Source organism: Notothenia rossii (genome assembly GCF_949606895.1).
Source record: "Notothenia rossii genome assembly, chromosome: 6".
In the NCBI taxonomy this organism is placed as follows: Eukaryota; Metazoa; Chordata; class Actinopteri; order Perciformes; family Nototheniidae; genus Notothenia; species Notothenia rossii.
This window is the reverse complement of record NC_136909.1, coordinates 75,647,591-75,663,772: the sequence shown is the minus strand read 5'-3', so window position 1 is coordinate 75,663,772 and position 16,182 is coordinate 75,647,591. Positions and strand designations below refer to the sequence as shown.

The 16,182-nt window shown below is 39.6% G+C and overlaps 2 protein-coding genes across 2 annotated transcripts; one reads left to right on the top strand and one right to left on the bottom strand.

Annotated features, from left to right (window-relative positions):
* Positions 1-2,466: 2,466 nt before the first annotated feature.
* Positions 2,467-3,909, bottom strand: LOC307045464 (otoraplin-like). The gene is made up of 4 exons (XM_079691142.1): positions 3,699-3,909; positions 3,416-3,555; positions 3,031-3,141; positions 2,467-2,897 (listed from the first exon to the last, which is right to left on the bottom strand). The coding sequence occupies exons 1-4, from the start codon at positions 3,811-3,813 to the stop codon at positions 2,874-2,876; spliced, it is 390 nt and encodes a 129-aa protein (XP_079547268.1). The 5' UTR covers positions 3,814-3,909; the 3' UTR covers positions 2,467-2,873.
* A 2,063-nt stretch (positions 3,910-5,972) lies between these two features.
* Positions 5,973-15,917, top strand: gtpbp2a (GTP binding protein 2a). The gene is made up of 12 exons (XM_079688363.1): positions 5,973-6,391; positions 7,495-7,521; positions 7,865-8,049; positions 8,283-8,391; positions 8,481-8,678; positions 9,176-9,350; positions 11,382-11,601; positions 12,082-12,217; positions 12,330-12,388; positions 12,486-12,657; positions 13,691-13,855; positions 13,982-15,917. Exons 1-12 carry the CDS (start codon positions 6,197-6,199, stop codon positions 14,162-14,164), a joined length of 1,824 nt encoding a protein of 607 aa, XP_079544489.1. The 5' UTR covers positions 5,973-6,196; the 3' UTR covers positions 14,165-15,917.
* Positions 15,918-16,182: the final 265 nt, after the last annotated feature.

Genomic DNA, 16,182 nt, shown 5'->3' with positions numbered 1-16,182 from the left:
AATACTGATTTAGTCAATCACAACAGATACATGCCTTTTCCTCTAGTGAAACATGGCATAAAGTGTTCTCTCTAGTGGATCACCTTGAAGTATGTCTGTCAGAGTAAATGTGTCCACTCAATGGAACAAAAACACGTTCTGTTTGAAAATAAATAAGCCTTTTCTATGAAACCTGAGTCATCCCCTATTTGGGGAATACGTTTACACTTCAAATGTTCTCCTAAACTCAATTTTCATTTTTATTTCCTTGTTAGGTTGTGTTTTTCAGAAACAGAAAAGACACTTTCATTCTGCTCTGAGGTGTTTTGTTTTTCCAGGAACTGCTCTCACCTAAAGATGTGAGATTAGATGTTGCTGTTTTTATGATCATGTTGCCTCTTCATAATTGCTTCATCCTTTAAAAAAGAATCCACTACAGTTGTTTGAATCACAAAGTAATATGACTCTTCTGATTTAAAAACTGATGGACTGCATATTTGTTTCACAGAATCACCCGGATAAGCCAGACGTGAGGTTTTGGGATGTATTAAAAAAAAAAAAAGGCTTGTTCTGAAATGTCACACTCAGATGCTAACTAGACCTGAAGCTGTTGATTTCTCAGCGGCTGGGCACAGAGGTGTGGGTGTGACACCGGATGGAAAAAAAACAAATCCACTGTGGCCTGCGTTTGGCAGCTGCTCCTTTGAACACACACACACACACACACACACACACACACACACACACACACACACACACACACACACACACATATCAATCTCTTCTGTCACGGTATCCCTGTCTCCATGGTAACCCCCTTAAACTACAGCTGTCTGATGGAGGATTGACTGGGGTAAGTTACTGTGATACATATTTTTTTAATATTTGCATATAGGCCAACATACAACTGCAAAATATGCTGAGCATTTGGACGATTGTTTGTAATAACCATTGACTTCAGGTTTCAGTGCCTCTGTACGTAGTGTGTAATGACACCAGTTTCCTTCCAATATCATCTCATATTAACAGAGATGTTGTTTTTTATGAACTGACATTACTTCCATAGATCCCTTACAAACTATTTCTCTCTTCTCTCTGCTCTAACAGACCCTCAGGCATGCATCAGGAATGTTTATACTGAGTGACATTTTGTAGTAGATGTCCACATTGGAGACAGGTTCATATTGATCTGGGCTGAGAAAGGGGACGAGGGATTGATCGTAATTTGTGACAGACCTATTTCCTAAACTCGTCAGCCTGCCTCTCTAAGAATGCCTCAGGTCATACAGAAATAAAATAAGGAAAACAACCCGTATCCCGTGGCCTAATAAATCAATGCACGAGGCAGAAAAGAACTGGCAGCTCTGAAGAATATAAACAAAATCACTGGGACTTTCTTTATCAAAATGAAACATCTTTGGATCTGATAATCCGCGGATGTAAATGTAGATTACTAGATTGAGATGTTACATTCACTACTGTGTCTGGGTGGGTGCTATGACACATGCAGAAGAGTTACTGTTGATTCAAAACCAATCAAAAGGAGATTAAAATCATTCTTTAAGATATACTTAACTGTGACAATATGTCAGGCCATCTTTAATTGTGATTGTTCTCTGGAAGCTGCGTGTGTGTGAGAGAGGGATAGACAAACAGGCAGACAGATATTTAGATAAGATTTAGAGGGATGGTATATACAAAATAATGTAAAAACACTTGCATAACTAATGTAATGTAACGCTCCATAGAAAATCAGTGAACCTTGAAGTAACACCATCCCAAGGAAAAGGTCATTACTCTAATAAGTGGCAGTTTGCAGCCTTTGTGAGCTGTAAAGGTTGTCTGGCACTTTGATGTATTTTAAAGCAACATGAGACATCTAACGGAGCTTTTAGCAAAACTGCAGATGCATCTTTCAACAAAAAACAACTGCTAAATTATTGGTGCTGTGTGGTCAAACAGAATTCATTATGAGGCAACATTTGTCTATAGTTGTAAACAAACCAAAGAGTATAGACATATAGCATGTAAGTGTTGACGAGTGAAAAATTGTCATGCAACCTAATATAATCACCCTCTGTATCATATTTAAAGCTTGCGAGGTAATGAGGATTTTGTTATTTATGAAGTTAATTTAAATATACTCTATTATATAGATTGTTTATGTCATTTTTTTGTATAACAATCCATTGTATCTCTTTGGTTATGAGATTATTTAAATCAACCTGTGTGTAAAAAGTTTGTTTATAGATTGCTTTCATTTGACTATTACGCATGCTTAAGGAATGGTCATGCCAATAAAAGGTCAAATGAAAAATATATGACTAGATATGTCATTGTGCAATTATTTCTCTGAAAGATTACTATTGATTTGAAAAAGAGAACACAAGCAGCTGACTTTTCCCTGCTTATTCAGAAGGAATCATAACCTACCGCGTGCAATGCATGTAGTTTTGTGACAACCGTGTTAAGAAACCTTCTGCACTAGCTTACAAATGTAATTTAATAATAACAGGAGAACGTCTTCACAGCAATACAAAGACCAGTAGTGTCAGCAAAAATGTACAATACAATTGCAACTGCTCATTCTGAACAATTAAAGTAGCAATCTGGAAAGCTTATTCTTATCATTTCAAATGATGGACATTTTGGATTGACATAGCAAACAATGTTTTATTGAGCAAAGTGACTTGTTTAGACAAAGCAAGACGGACAGATAAATGTCAGGCTGTGGGCTATGGAGTGTCAAAGTTTCGGTTCCAGCTGGAGACAACACCACAGGATGTAATGGGACATGGTCTGACACTGGCTTGAGTGAAGAACTGTCTTCTCTTCTTTTTGTTAAAAGCGATAGCTACTTAAAGCAGAACAAAGAGGCTTCAGTCTGTCACATCTTAATCACAGTAGAAGTCCATGTTCTGAAAAAAAAAAAAGGATTTTAAGATTAATGTTGACAACCACCTATCAGTCCAGAAACAGAAAGTATGCATCTGAGATATTACAGATATTTTAGACTGAGATGTTTATTATAAAAGAAATAAATATACGCACAGTTGTGGCAACCTTAACGGTGTTTTCAATAAACTTCTGTGTCTCGTTCACCATAGTTGCAGGGAAGTATCCAACGATGCCCATCTGGTCCACGTAGCGCTCACTGTAAACCTGACAGCAAAAATGACAGGTTCTCTCTGAAAAATTCAAATGCACCACATTATATATGCTCAATGCGTTTGACCTTCCTGGCTTAATTTGAATGTATTCAAGATGTGTGTTAAATTTAGCTTCAAAGACCAAATGTCAAATGTCTTTCTTGGCATTTTGCTCTTGTCGAAAAGGAAAGCAAGATCAATCCTATTTGTTTGTAACAGCTGCTGCATGTCCTCTCTTGCATTTATAACTGATTGTAAGCTGCACTTAGTAACACAAATGCACATACACTTCCAGACCAGAAGACGCCGGCTCCCTCCTCTGGTATGAGTTTAGAATACACATAAACCTTCTGACCCAGCCTAAGGTTGATGAATCTGCAGTCAGGAGCTATGAAGTCATCCAGGACTGTGGCCATGGATACAACATCTAAAAAAGCACAGAAAAAGAGGAAATATACATTTACAACAACTTATCAATAACATGCATTTGATTGCCATGGTTTTAACTACAGTTTTGTGGACATACAAACATCTCAAAACTCCATGCTTCTCTTCAATGCACTGACTTACATGAGCATTCTGCATCTCCACAAATCTTGTTGTCTGCTAGTTTATCCATATGGACGGCCCCCGCAGTCTGCTGCAGAAGTCCCACACAGAACAGAATCACCAGTGGAAAACTCATGCTGACAGAAAGAGCTGAACCAAGAGAGTGTTGTTTGTGTATGAGTGTGAATGTGGACGTTTGAAGAAACTGGAGGCTGATAACCTTCCCATAACAGTTTTCTCAGTGAGGACTGAATGTGCCGAGCCCTGACACAGAGGCTGGCTGACCAATCAGCGTTGGATTTCAGAAATGCCCCACTGTGAAAGTATTCATTTCCCACAGGGGAGTTGGCTGACTTTTCTCAGATCTTAGTCTCTTTGAAGGAACAAGCGCAGGCAGAGTTTAGATGAAGTGTTTGTCTTGAGCTTTGTGCAAAAGTCCATGTGTTGAAATAAGCATTTTAACAATATAATAACTTATAAGGGATTTTACATTACTGTAGGAAAAATGTAAAGATCAGCTTGAGTTGAAGTGCAACTAATCTTAAATGAGTTTAGACAATAAAGAACTGAGTTACTTACTCTGTTTTCTGTCAAACTAACATTCAGCAATGGTGATTTGATTCTAAAAGCCTGTGTATCTTTCTGTTTCAAATATAAAGTTAAAACAAAATTGCAAAAATGCCAAGGAACAAATAAACGTAAGAAATCACACAGGATGTGATAATGTTGGGAAATTCACAACTAATTATCTGTAATTTTAACAACTGGAGCAAATGCTTTCTGGCAACAACTTGTTCAATTCAAAATCTAGACCAGTTGTTTTCCGAGACAAATGAGTTAAATAAATTCAACCATACCTAGTCTAAGTTACATTTCAAAAGGTCCACACATTCAGAAAATTGTTATACCGACTTATGGAGTTAGACCCACTTCAAAAATGATGGCCTATAATAATTCTGAACCTTGTCTAATGTACTAATATTTGTTATTGCAACCCTTTCTGTCCACTCAAGAGGCGTCAGATGTCCATGGAGTTTTGAGAAATATAGGGGTTATATACTCCACCCAACACATGATGGTGCTCTTGTCCTCTATGGACAACACAATATAACCACTCAATAATGTATTTATATGTTTCTTTTAAACCAGTGTCATCGTTGCAATACTGTGGGATTCATCAAAGTCTCAGACTGTGGGACTCCCCTCACACAAAGCTTGGAAAAGGCGCCAGCTCAAGATTATTTCTTGTTTTGCTCAAATCCTGGATGCTTACTTGATATATTATTTGATCTCATAGACACTAAACAATTAACTAAAGATAGCCTAAGCATTCTGTTGACATAACTTCGAAATACAAAGGTCTGTCTTAAAGTGTTCTTAATGTATGACTCTGGGAAAATGTAAAACGGTTTATACAATCTTTTTTGATAAGTAGTTTAATAACGTATGTGATATTGTTTTTACATCCATTCACTTTCAAGAAAATATGAAGCCTTCCTGTTCCTTCTACTGAAATCTCTGTTGTAGTGCTGTTGGATAGGCAAGATGATTATTAATTAATGAATGTTAGTATGCACAACATTAATGGATAAGCCAAAACTAAATCTAGGGTTGGGTTGGGTATCGGCCTTCAGTCTCTGTGTATTTACTGTATTATGAAACAGAAAGTAAATTAATGTCATCTACGTCACACTGATTAACAAGTATTTTTAAGTGAGTTGATGAAACATAGCCTACCCTTTATGGAAAAAACAAAAAAAACACTTCGTTTTTATTATCTGACCTTTTCTGTGTTATCAGAATATGTGAATATTATATTTCCACAATGTTATGAATATGCAGAGGTGGGAAGTAGTGGAGTACAAATACTTTGTTACTGTACTTAAGTACATTTTTATTTTTACTTCTAACATTTTTAACCCAAATACCTGTACTTTCTACTTCTTACATTTTCAAAACAGGCTGGTTACTTTAGTTTTAATCTGCGTTAATATGTACTACAACTGAATAAGCAAAGCCTCAAAATGTAACCTATGGGTAAAATATTGGTATATTACTAAGTTGATGACATATTTTTTGATCTTGTGTAATTTTTTGGAATCGTCTGATGCAAACCTGTGTGAAACTGAGTTAATATGTGGTTGACCGCTGTGAGAACCTGCGTAGCCAGGCTGGCGGGGTTTAAACCTACATACTTTTAGAATTAGGAAAACTATTTCAACCGCCCATTCGCGCTGCTAAGTTGTTAAAATCAAGCACACCCCATTGGCATTTAGAGCTATGACGTAAATAGGCTGTAAACTCAAAGCGACGGTGTCGGACGGGGCTGTTATTGTTCGGTTTGAAGAGTTTGCGGGCGGTCGGTCCTTTGTTTTTATTTTGGGGGTTGTAAGCTACCACTAGCAGAAGAACTCGTCTCAAAAACCATCACCTGCAAGCCTGGGCTGAGGTTTATTTTAATGATATAGCAGCATTTAAAACCAGGTAGTGGTAAGTTTACAAGTCCCCAAAATAAGCTGATGGATGCGCGGGTATCGGAGTTGTTTGGTTCAGGAAATGACTCTGGATCTCAAGATGTTGCGTCCAATGTTTTGCCGGGAAACAGCTATGGAATAGCCCTAAAAAAATCATGTGTAAAGATGCACAAGAAGTCCAAATCGCGATTCGCTCGCAACTTCAAACCAAGCAACAACCCACCATATCTACCTCCGGAGGTAAGCCTGCAATTAAGCCCGCAACTAGCTTCACGGCTAGCTAAAGCTATTACGAAGCAAAGTATTGTAATTTTGAACGTCATTGTGTGTATGTTGAGGCATTCTACAACCTAATTCCAAGTTATAATACATTCCCTGTCCCCGAGCTCAGATATGCTTCCTTGAATTGTGTTGGACATAACAGGCAGTGACACGTAGCTCGTCGGTAACCATAACTTAATGGAAAATGAATTAGATGCATACCTTCTGCTTACATTAGCAATGTAATTTAACAATGCTCGTTACATTACACATATTCCCAGTAGTTCTACAGTAAAAAGACCACTGTGTTCATTAATAGCAGCTTGAAGGCTAGTATTTTGCTAGCTAGCTAACGGAGGTGGAACAGCTGTGTTTGTAAATATGTTAAGGGGGGCGGTGTGTATTCTGTCGGGTCAAAGCTAGCGAATCTTACTATTACTGTCCCTGGCATTTACTCAGTACTGTGTTACTACACACTGATTACTTGTTTACAACGAGTAATACCTACAATTACATACTTGACATTGAATCCCTCAATAACATGACAAAATAATGTTGAAAAAGTGTTGACCTCAAAGCGAAACTAATTTAACCTAAAGCAAAATAAAAGCATTTTATAAATAACTTTTTACATAATATATAATAAAGACTATCTTGGGCATCTTTTCCCTAAAGGTAAGCAATAAGCAGCATTCTGCCAGCTCTATGCTCATATATTTATGTGTTATGGGACATGTCTCAACATACCCCATGGCCTCAGTGGTTCTCTCATCTTTGTTACCAGCTCCATTGTTCTGCAGTGAACACACTTTTTAGTATACATTTGAGTTAATAGCTAACATTTAGATATGCGTGTGCTTTGTCTAATTATACATTAAGAATGTATGTATTAAGGCTAGCTAAGCAGGTTGTATAGTTCTCGGTGACAACCTATTCACAGAATGACCCCTCATTCAGTCAGATTGCTTTTCTTTGTGTCTTTTAACAAATCAATAGCCTGTTGTCTCACTTCACTACTGTCTGACAGCTTTTGTTCCTGTTCTGTCTCTGTTTGTCTGTTTTTTTCTTTCCTTGTCTATCAGGCTGAAGAGGGAAATATAGAGTACAAGGTAAGCAAATTATGTGTCATTCAAGATTGTACCGTGTTCAAAAATATATGATAGTTTTATTCATAGTAAAATATGTCAGAATAAGTGCATTCTTGCATTATATACCATGAAAACTGAACACCACAGTGGATAGAGCACTTATTGTATCTGCACTTCTGCCTCTCCTGCTAGATCAACATGCAATATTGTACATAAGATGTTTGTATAGCCCCAACCTTACAGTAACTGTTTGTAATGCTAGTTATTTGCACTACAAGTATTAAACCACGGACGAGACCCATTTTAATCTCTATCATCCAGGTTTAAGTTCAGCAGAAATTTCAATTGTCTTTCCTTTTTCTAGCTCAAGCTAATAAACCCCACACAATACCGCTTCGAGCACCTGGCTACGCAGATGAAATGGCGACTGCAGGAAGGTCGAGGCGAAGCTGTCTATCAAATAGGTGTTGAGGATAACGGCATTTTGGCGGGACTATCAGAGGAAGATTTGAGAACATCACTAAATACGCTCCATGAGCTGGCAGAGAAGTAAGTCAAGTTTCCAAATTCACATTTTACTGGAAGCTAAGTGTATTGTAACTGTTTGGTGTCAAGTCACAAGCCTATCCAAACATACTGTTAATACAAATTAGCTAATGACAACAAAGCAATTGTCCAATTTGCCAATGTGAATGCATACTATAAGCAACACCTGGTTACTTGTAATTACACAATTGGAACACCAAACTTAAATTATGTATTTGTGTTTTGATTTCTAACAGGGTTGGAGCCGACATCACTGTTCTCAGAGAAAGAGAGGTGGACTTTGACTCGGATGTGCCTCGTAAAATTGCTGAAGTTCTCATCCGCAAGGTGCCAGATGACCAGCAGGTAAGTTGGGGCCACTGTGAAGAGATGTTGTTCATTTGTTCATAATTCAAATGTTAACCCTGCTCATTCTTTGTGTGTTTCTCCTGCAGTTCTTGGACTTGCGAGTAGCTGTTATAGGTAATGTGGACTCGGGAAAGTCCACTCTGTTAGGTGTCCTGACACAGGGGGAGCTGGACAATGGACGGGGAAGAGCGAGGCTAAACCTCTTCAGACATCTACATGAGATCCAGACTGGACGCACTTCCAGCATCAGCTTTGAGATCCTTGGCTTCAATAGCAAAGGGGAGGTGAGAAAAGATTGAAAGGCAGAAAATAAATAATGTGTTTTCTAGTAATATCCTATTTCATATTTATTTTATAAATAGCAACACAAGTTAAAAACACAACAGTGTGGTTATCACAGTGTTTCATTATCAAGATACTCAAGTAGTTCAGACAAGTTGATATGGTTTTCTAAATAGTGATATAAAGAGGAAAGAAAGTTTAATTGACTGATCCTGACACGGACCTCACCTCAAAAACTCACTTTATTGCTCGACTTGAAAGTGACTTTTACTATATTTATTTGTTTTCCTTTTTTTACTACCTCTGTAAAGCGACTTTGAACACCTGAAAAAAGCGCTTACAAAATAAATATATTATTATGAATGCAATGTATTGTTAATGCTTCTTCATGTAATGTGAGTGACTAATCTAGTCTGAGCTATATTTCAAATGAATAATTGAGGAATATGGTTTGTAGTTTAAATCATGACACTCAATACATATTGGCTTCTTTTCCCAGGTTGTGAATTACAGCGAGTCTCGGACAGCAGAGGAGATTTGTGAGAGTGCCTCTAAAATGATCACATTCATAGATCTGGCGGGTCACCATAAATACCTGAAGACCACCATCTTTGGCCTCACCAGCTACTGTCCTGATTTCGCAATGCTGGTCGTCAGCGCAAATACCGGCATTGGTGAGCATTCATTGGTTCATTTCAGTTTCATTATTGTTTGTTGAAATAAAAGTGTTGTGGTGTCTTTATTTGTGCCCTTAATCTAGTGACTTTACGATTTAAAAAAAAGACAAGTTGAAAGTATATCTGTCACAGGGAGAGAGGCAGGTAATAGACACTTGCAGGGCGAGCCTGACGGAGAGCCTATGTTTGTGTACACTTTTAGTAGACTTGGCCAGCTGTGACTTTGCATGTGATATCTGATCTTATGTAACTGACCACCGTTCTTCCACTGCCACTGCTCTCCCTGCCTGCCACTATTCAAATACCATCCATTAATGTTAGAGTCCTCTGACCTGCTGGAAGTCCCTCTGTGTATCTCCTTTCTTGCATGAAGCTGAACATCTTCAACTTTCAACGACCTTTTAACGTTTCGTTCTTGTCCCATAGAAAATGAATGGGATGAACTTTGCGCTGCGCTGTCTTTAGTGGGTATTTATTGTCACGTTGACCTAACATTTGCAAAACGTATTCTGATTATTTGAATTCTGTGATAACAGCAGCTGAGACTGAGTGCAGGAAGTAATTACCACTAAGTTCCAGAAAGGACTTTTGAAACCTGACCAGTTAAAACCGGTTGGACAGGCTATGCTGCTCTTGCTTTGCTTGTAAAAAAACAAGTTGCTTGTTTACTGTCTTTATTTATGTTTATTGCTTTAATACTATTATACAAATTGATTGGGTTTTGTACATTTTGCAAAACAAAATCCTGTCAGAAGTGGGATTCGAACCCACGCCTCCAGAGGAGACTGCGACCTGAACGCAGCGCCTTAGACCGCTCGGCCATCCTGACGTAAAACAGACTCTAATGGCTGTGCATAATCTCTTTCAGGAGGGGGAGGGTGAGGGGGAGGGGTTGGGCGCTTTGGAATGCACATCATGTGTGCCCACCAGATAAGAACACAATGTTAACAGCGTGTGACCTCCTGTAAAGAATCCCTTTGCTTTGTAAACAAAAGCCTTGCATAACACGAGGTGATGAGGAACCCATACTTCTGTTTTGCTTCTTTTTTGAAAGAGGTAAAAAAACATGTAGATGAAACATAAGCCTTGGACACAACACATGTTCCTCAGACCAACCTGTGGTAGTAGCTGGATAACCTGTAGAGTGTGCTGTGTTTGTGTGGGTGTCTTTTAGGGTGAGGGGAAATGGGGTTAAGAACGAGGACTTCCTTAGCTACGTAACAGACGGAAAGGGAACACAGTGTCTGCAACCCTAGAGCAACAGCTTGAATTATAAAACAGGGAAATGAATGTGTGTAATGCATAGGGCTTGTCTTAGGTTATATCTGTGACGAGCCAAATATCTTTACACCTACACGAAGGGTGAGGATATTTTCCTATGCACCTTGACTTTGGATGCACTGAAAATAACACACCCAGCAAAACAACCCGCTGCTCAGCTGATGAGGGGAAGAGGGTATACTGTCAACCTGTATAGGTCAGTCCCCTTGAACTCTTTTGGGATGTAGGTTGCCTTGAGTGCTATATCTGAACTGATACTTAATCTCCATAAACATACACACTGTACCAATATCACTTTCTCTCACACGTCGTCCTTTACAAACGAACAGGACCCATGCCTCCAGGACTTTGCTTCCCCTGTGAGAAGTCTGTTTAAAACAGAAATTACATAATTAATATAAAGTGTTAAATATTCCTGTATTGATATCCGACCTTTGATGGCTACAATCATACGTCATGGTACATTCTATCTGTTCTTATCATTTGTGTACATGCTATTTTGACCCTCTGACTCACAGTAAGAGACAGTGTTAACAGTCCTGTCCCTCAAGGATGTGGATTTCGTTTCATGTCCATTAATTGCAAATTCATCTGTATATGAACATCATGCACAATATAAATCAATATTGCGTTTGTGCACTTGTAAAACTTAGCTTAAATATGTGAAGTGGTGCCCTAACCCTTACTGACTCATTTAAGAAGCCCTATCTAACAAAATCTCTTCTTCCTCTCCTTTCTCTTTTCCAGCTGGTACAACACGGGAGCATCTTGGGATTGCCATGGCCCTGAAGGTGCCCATCTTCATCGTCATCAGTAAAGTGGACCTCTGTATGCGGGCCACAGTGGAGCGCACTGTGCGGCAGTTGGAGCGTGTCCTGAAGCAGCCGGGCTGTAACAAGGTGCCCATGGTTGTGAGCAGCACGGACGATGCCGTCACAGCGGCACAGCAGTTTGCACAATCACCCAAGTATGGAAAAATAAGATAAACATAACCGAGTGTGTCAATGAGCTGTTTGTTTTGTGAGTGCCCACTCTATAATGTAACACTCGTATAAAAGTATAATGTGAAAACTGGCCAGTAGGTAGTCAACCAAAGAATATCTTTGTCTACTGAAATTATATCTAGTTTTTAACCAATCGATTGATTGATTGGGGAAACAAAAAAATCAGCTTATTATCTCTAGATCAAGGTTGGTAAACATAGGCCGTCTGTTTTTAGTTGTAGCCGAGAGATCAGCGCGATATCTCAGGTTGTACATCATCTGTTTTTTGTAAATTGATTATTCATTAATTATGAATGTTTTCACACAATACTTTAACACTCCAAAGAAAGGAAAGCTTGTTATTACGCAGCAGCTTTATGTGTGTGTGTTAAGTATGTATGTGTAGTATGTGTAGTATGTATGTGTAGTATGTGTTCTGATCACTTGCTTTTACTCTCTGGCAGCATCACACCCATCTTCACCCTGTCCTGTGTGACTGGAGAGAGTCTAGACTTGATCAAGGTCTTTCTAAACATCATCCCCCCTCTCAGCAACAGCAAGGAGCAGGAGGAGCTTATGCAACAGCTAACTGAGTTTCAGGTATGACCGTGATGGAGTTTAATAATGCATGGAAGTGATCAGCTGGCCCCCTCTTGCAGACGCAGTGTAAATACACATGTTTTTTGACTGACACCAGTGCGCATTATTACAGGTGGATGAGATCTACACAGTGCCAGAGGTGGGGACTGTGGTGGGAGGAACTCTGTCCAGGTCAGTGTGTGGACATGCTAACCTTATGTTCATCTGTACAACACTGTTTTCTGTTTATTATGGACAAACTGAGCAACTGTCCTCTCTGAATGTGCAGTGGTATTTGCCGTGAGGGAGATGATCTTGTGGTAGGGCCCACAGACTCGGGCCAGTTCCACAAGTTAACCATCGAGAGCATCCAAAGAAACCGCTCAGCGTGCCGGGTCCTCAGGGCCGGCCAGGCGGCCACACTCGCCCTGGGCAACTTCGAACGCTCACTACTACGCAAGGTTAGGCTTCTAACTCTTTCTTTCTCTCTCTACTGTTTGCCTTTCTTAATATTTAGAGAGAAAACGTGTAAGTGGCTGGTTGAAATTGAATCAACTTGTAGGTTTCACACAAGTACAAGCCCTGCATACACAGTGGACTTTAAACCATGCATTAAAGCATTCCTAGGAGATCGGTGTGGGGTGTGGTGCCTTGCTAAAGGGGACCCCCGCAGAAGGGCTGCACGATTTTGGGAAAAAAATCGAATTGCGATTTTTCTGGCAAATATTGCGATTCGATTTGCGATATTTGTTTTTAAGCGACCCAACGGAAGTTTATTGTAAAATGCGGCCATATCTCCGGCTAGGAAGGTCGCATCAACATGCTCCCGCCTCCAGCACCCCCGCAGCCCGAGCTACGAGTGAAAGAACTAAACTTACATGAAACTTCCGTTGGGTTGCTTTAAAGTCAAGCTTCAGTTTAAGATTCACCCTGTAATAGATGTAAAACATGTGATGGAGCATTACTAACCTGACTCAGATGGTTTGTTTCACCAAACCATCTAGGAAAGCTCCATTGGAAGCCATTTGGAAAGGGCAGGCACTTTCAAAAGACTTGGCAGGTGATTGGATCAATCTCCTTCTATCATGGGCCACTTCTGATTGGTTAACAGTGTGGTGTGGATGACTGACACACAAGAAGAACAAAAAAAAAAGTTTTAAAAAAATGCAAAAAAGAAAAGAATTAAAAAATATATATATATATATATATTTTTTTTTTTTAAATCGCAGGCTTTGCGATTTGATAATCGCATCATTTAAAATCGCGATTTCGATTTAAAATCGTTTTAATGGTTCAGCCCTACCCCGCAGTGCAGAGGAGTTAGAACTGGCACCTCTTAAAGTAATCGTCCACTTTCTAAAACTTGGTCCGTTTGTGGACTTGAACTGACAATATCTGATTTGGTGCTTTATCACTGTATTTATAATGAATATTTTCATCACGTAAGACCTGATTTGTAATCTGTGTGTACGATCATGTGTTTTCTACTTCCAGGGCATGGTGATGGTGAGTCCGGAGATGGATCCTACCATCTGCTGGATGTTTGAGGCTGAGATTGTGCTGCTCTTCCATGCCAAGACCTTCCACAAGGGCTTCCAGGTTACTGTGCACATCGGCAACGTGAGACAGACCGCAACTGTGGAAGCTGTGTGTGGCAAGGTTAGATCATCCAACTGTTGGAGTCTGAAAGATGTCCTCGATTTCAACATTCAGATTATGTCCGACAATTCTGTTTCTTAATGCTGTTCTATTTGTTCCTCTTGTTTTCTAATTGCTTTACCACAGGAGGAGCTGAGGACAGGGGAAAAAGCAGTTGTCGTGTTCAAGTTCCTCAAGCACCCCGAATACCTGAAGGTGGGAGCTAAGCTGCTCTTCAGAGAGGGCGTGACCAAAGGCATCGGCCACGTCACCAAGCTGCAGCCCATCGCCCAGTACCGGCCGTCCCAGAGCGAGGACGATGAGGCTTAAAGTTACTCTGAGAAAACAACAGAAAACACCGTCCCACCCAAAGACAAGGTGCTTTATAAAAGACCTCCTGCTTTCTCCAAAGGCCACTCTGTCCTGTTCTCTGCACATTCATTACTGTCTCAGGAGATCACCGTTTAATCACCCTTTTCCAAAGCCTTGTTGTCACCCTCCGCCTCGTTTGTCTCCTTCAGCCTTTTTTTTTTTTAACAACAGCTTATCTTTGTTTTTCGTGGCACTGATAAGAGGAAACCCCTCAGCCACCTCTGTCACATTGTGAAGGACACGTCCACAACATCTACCAACATGATGTTAAGTGTAAAGAACAGGAATGTGCTTTCACACAGCGTTGAAGTTCTGTTTACACAGTTTACACCTTAATGCACTCCTAACACGTGCTTTCACAAAGATCCTCACAAACTCGCACTGAAACATAAATGCCAGTTTCGATATACCTTTGGCAGATAATTGTTTACAAACAGTTGCAAGTATGAGATGGGCATTAATGTGTTACCTGTTTCATCACCCCACATAGTGCCTGACTGATAAAGATGTTCTTACCTCTGCTTATGTATGTGGGATAATAGCAGATAAGAGAGATACTTTCTCAGACACAGCTGGTCAGTTTTATATAAGCTAAACCATCTTGCTATAAGCTTTACTAGTGCTGACTAAAGGAAACTCAATGTAGGTAAAGGACCGCATTTGAGGTACGCGGAGTAAGAACCTGACTGATTTTGCGTCAGCCTGCCAAGATCATTCACATTGGCACTCACTTTGCAAGTGGTTTGTTATGTCACATATGTTCAGATAGTTGTGTATTTTTTCTATCACGGATTATGCCTCACCTCACGATAGTGCAGTGGGACAGTCTCTCGCTGCCTGTCTTTAAGTGCTTTAGTTACTCAGGTCAGTTTAGATAAGGTATAAGACAGCATTCCACTCACAGAACGACTCCCAGGAGCTTTCTGTTGCTGCCTTGGTGAGAAGGAAGATAAATGAAAGGGTGTTTTTTCCCAAAGAGATGTTTGGTTATGGATTTTATATTATGTAAAGCTGCCTACTGATGTAGCTTTGTTTTAAAGCATTTAAAGGTACTTGATGTCGTCTCTTCACTTCAGTTACTGATGTCACTCACTTTGGGATTTTACACAGTGCCTAATGGAACTACCGTTTGAGTAGTCAACCATTACATCCCAAAGTCTTACAACTTAGTAAAACTATCTTATTAAGTTGGTGCTAGATTCCTGTAAACAGCTTTTGATGTGTAGAAGAACACTTTGAAGATGAATGTTAGTTGCTACTCTTTGTTCGAGGCTGCTGTTGGCCTCATGTCTTATTATAGCATGTTGTTTCGACTGTAGCATAACCTGCTGTCCCATTGACGGTCACGATAGAGGTGAAATGTGTGCCCTGTTTAGTTGCACACACTTTCTTGTTATGCTTAATTTGTGTGCACTCAGACAACTTATATGTATAGCCTTTATAAAGGGTATCAGGTGTTAGTTTGTTATATGCAACTTGAGTATTTTATAGATTTCTAGTAGTTCCAGATTTTACAATATATATTCAATCGCGTTTTTCACTGTTTTCACAGCCTTCCAAACACATCTTCACTTTTCTGAAAGTAGTTTTAGAGCCCTCCCTTAAATCGAAATAAAGTGTACATGTTGATCATTATTTGGGTGGAATGCAATATTTATGTACAGATCCAGTTTGTGTTCATGATACATGAATAAAAGTTGTATTGTCTATACCAGGTGCTTTTACCTTTGTTATGTTTTTAGTAAACAACTAAATTGCTCAGTGTTTTCAACCGTGTCATCATACACCCAGCATTTCATCTACTGGCCTGTGACCAAGTCATGACTCACTTCATACAACTGAGTTAGAAAGGTTATTCCATTTAACAGGCACTGCTCCTCCTAATGCGTTACACAGCTGATGCAAGACAACGCAAGAGTCAATTCAGCTTTCTTTTAGCGCCCTGAACAGGGGAGGAAAGTGTAAACAACACAGGA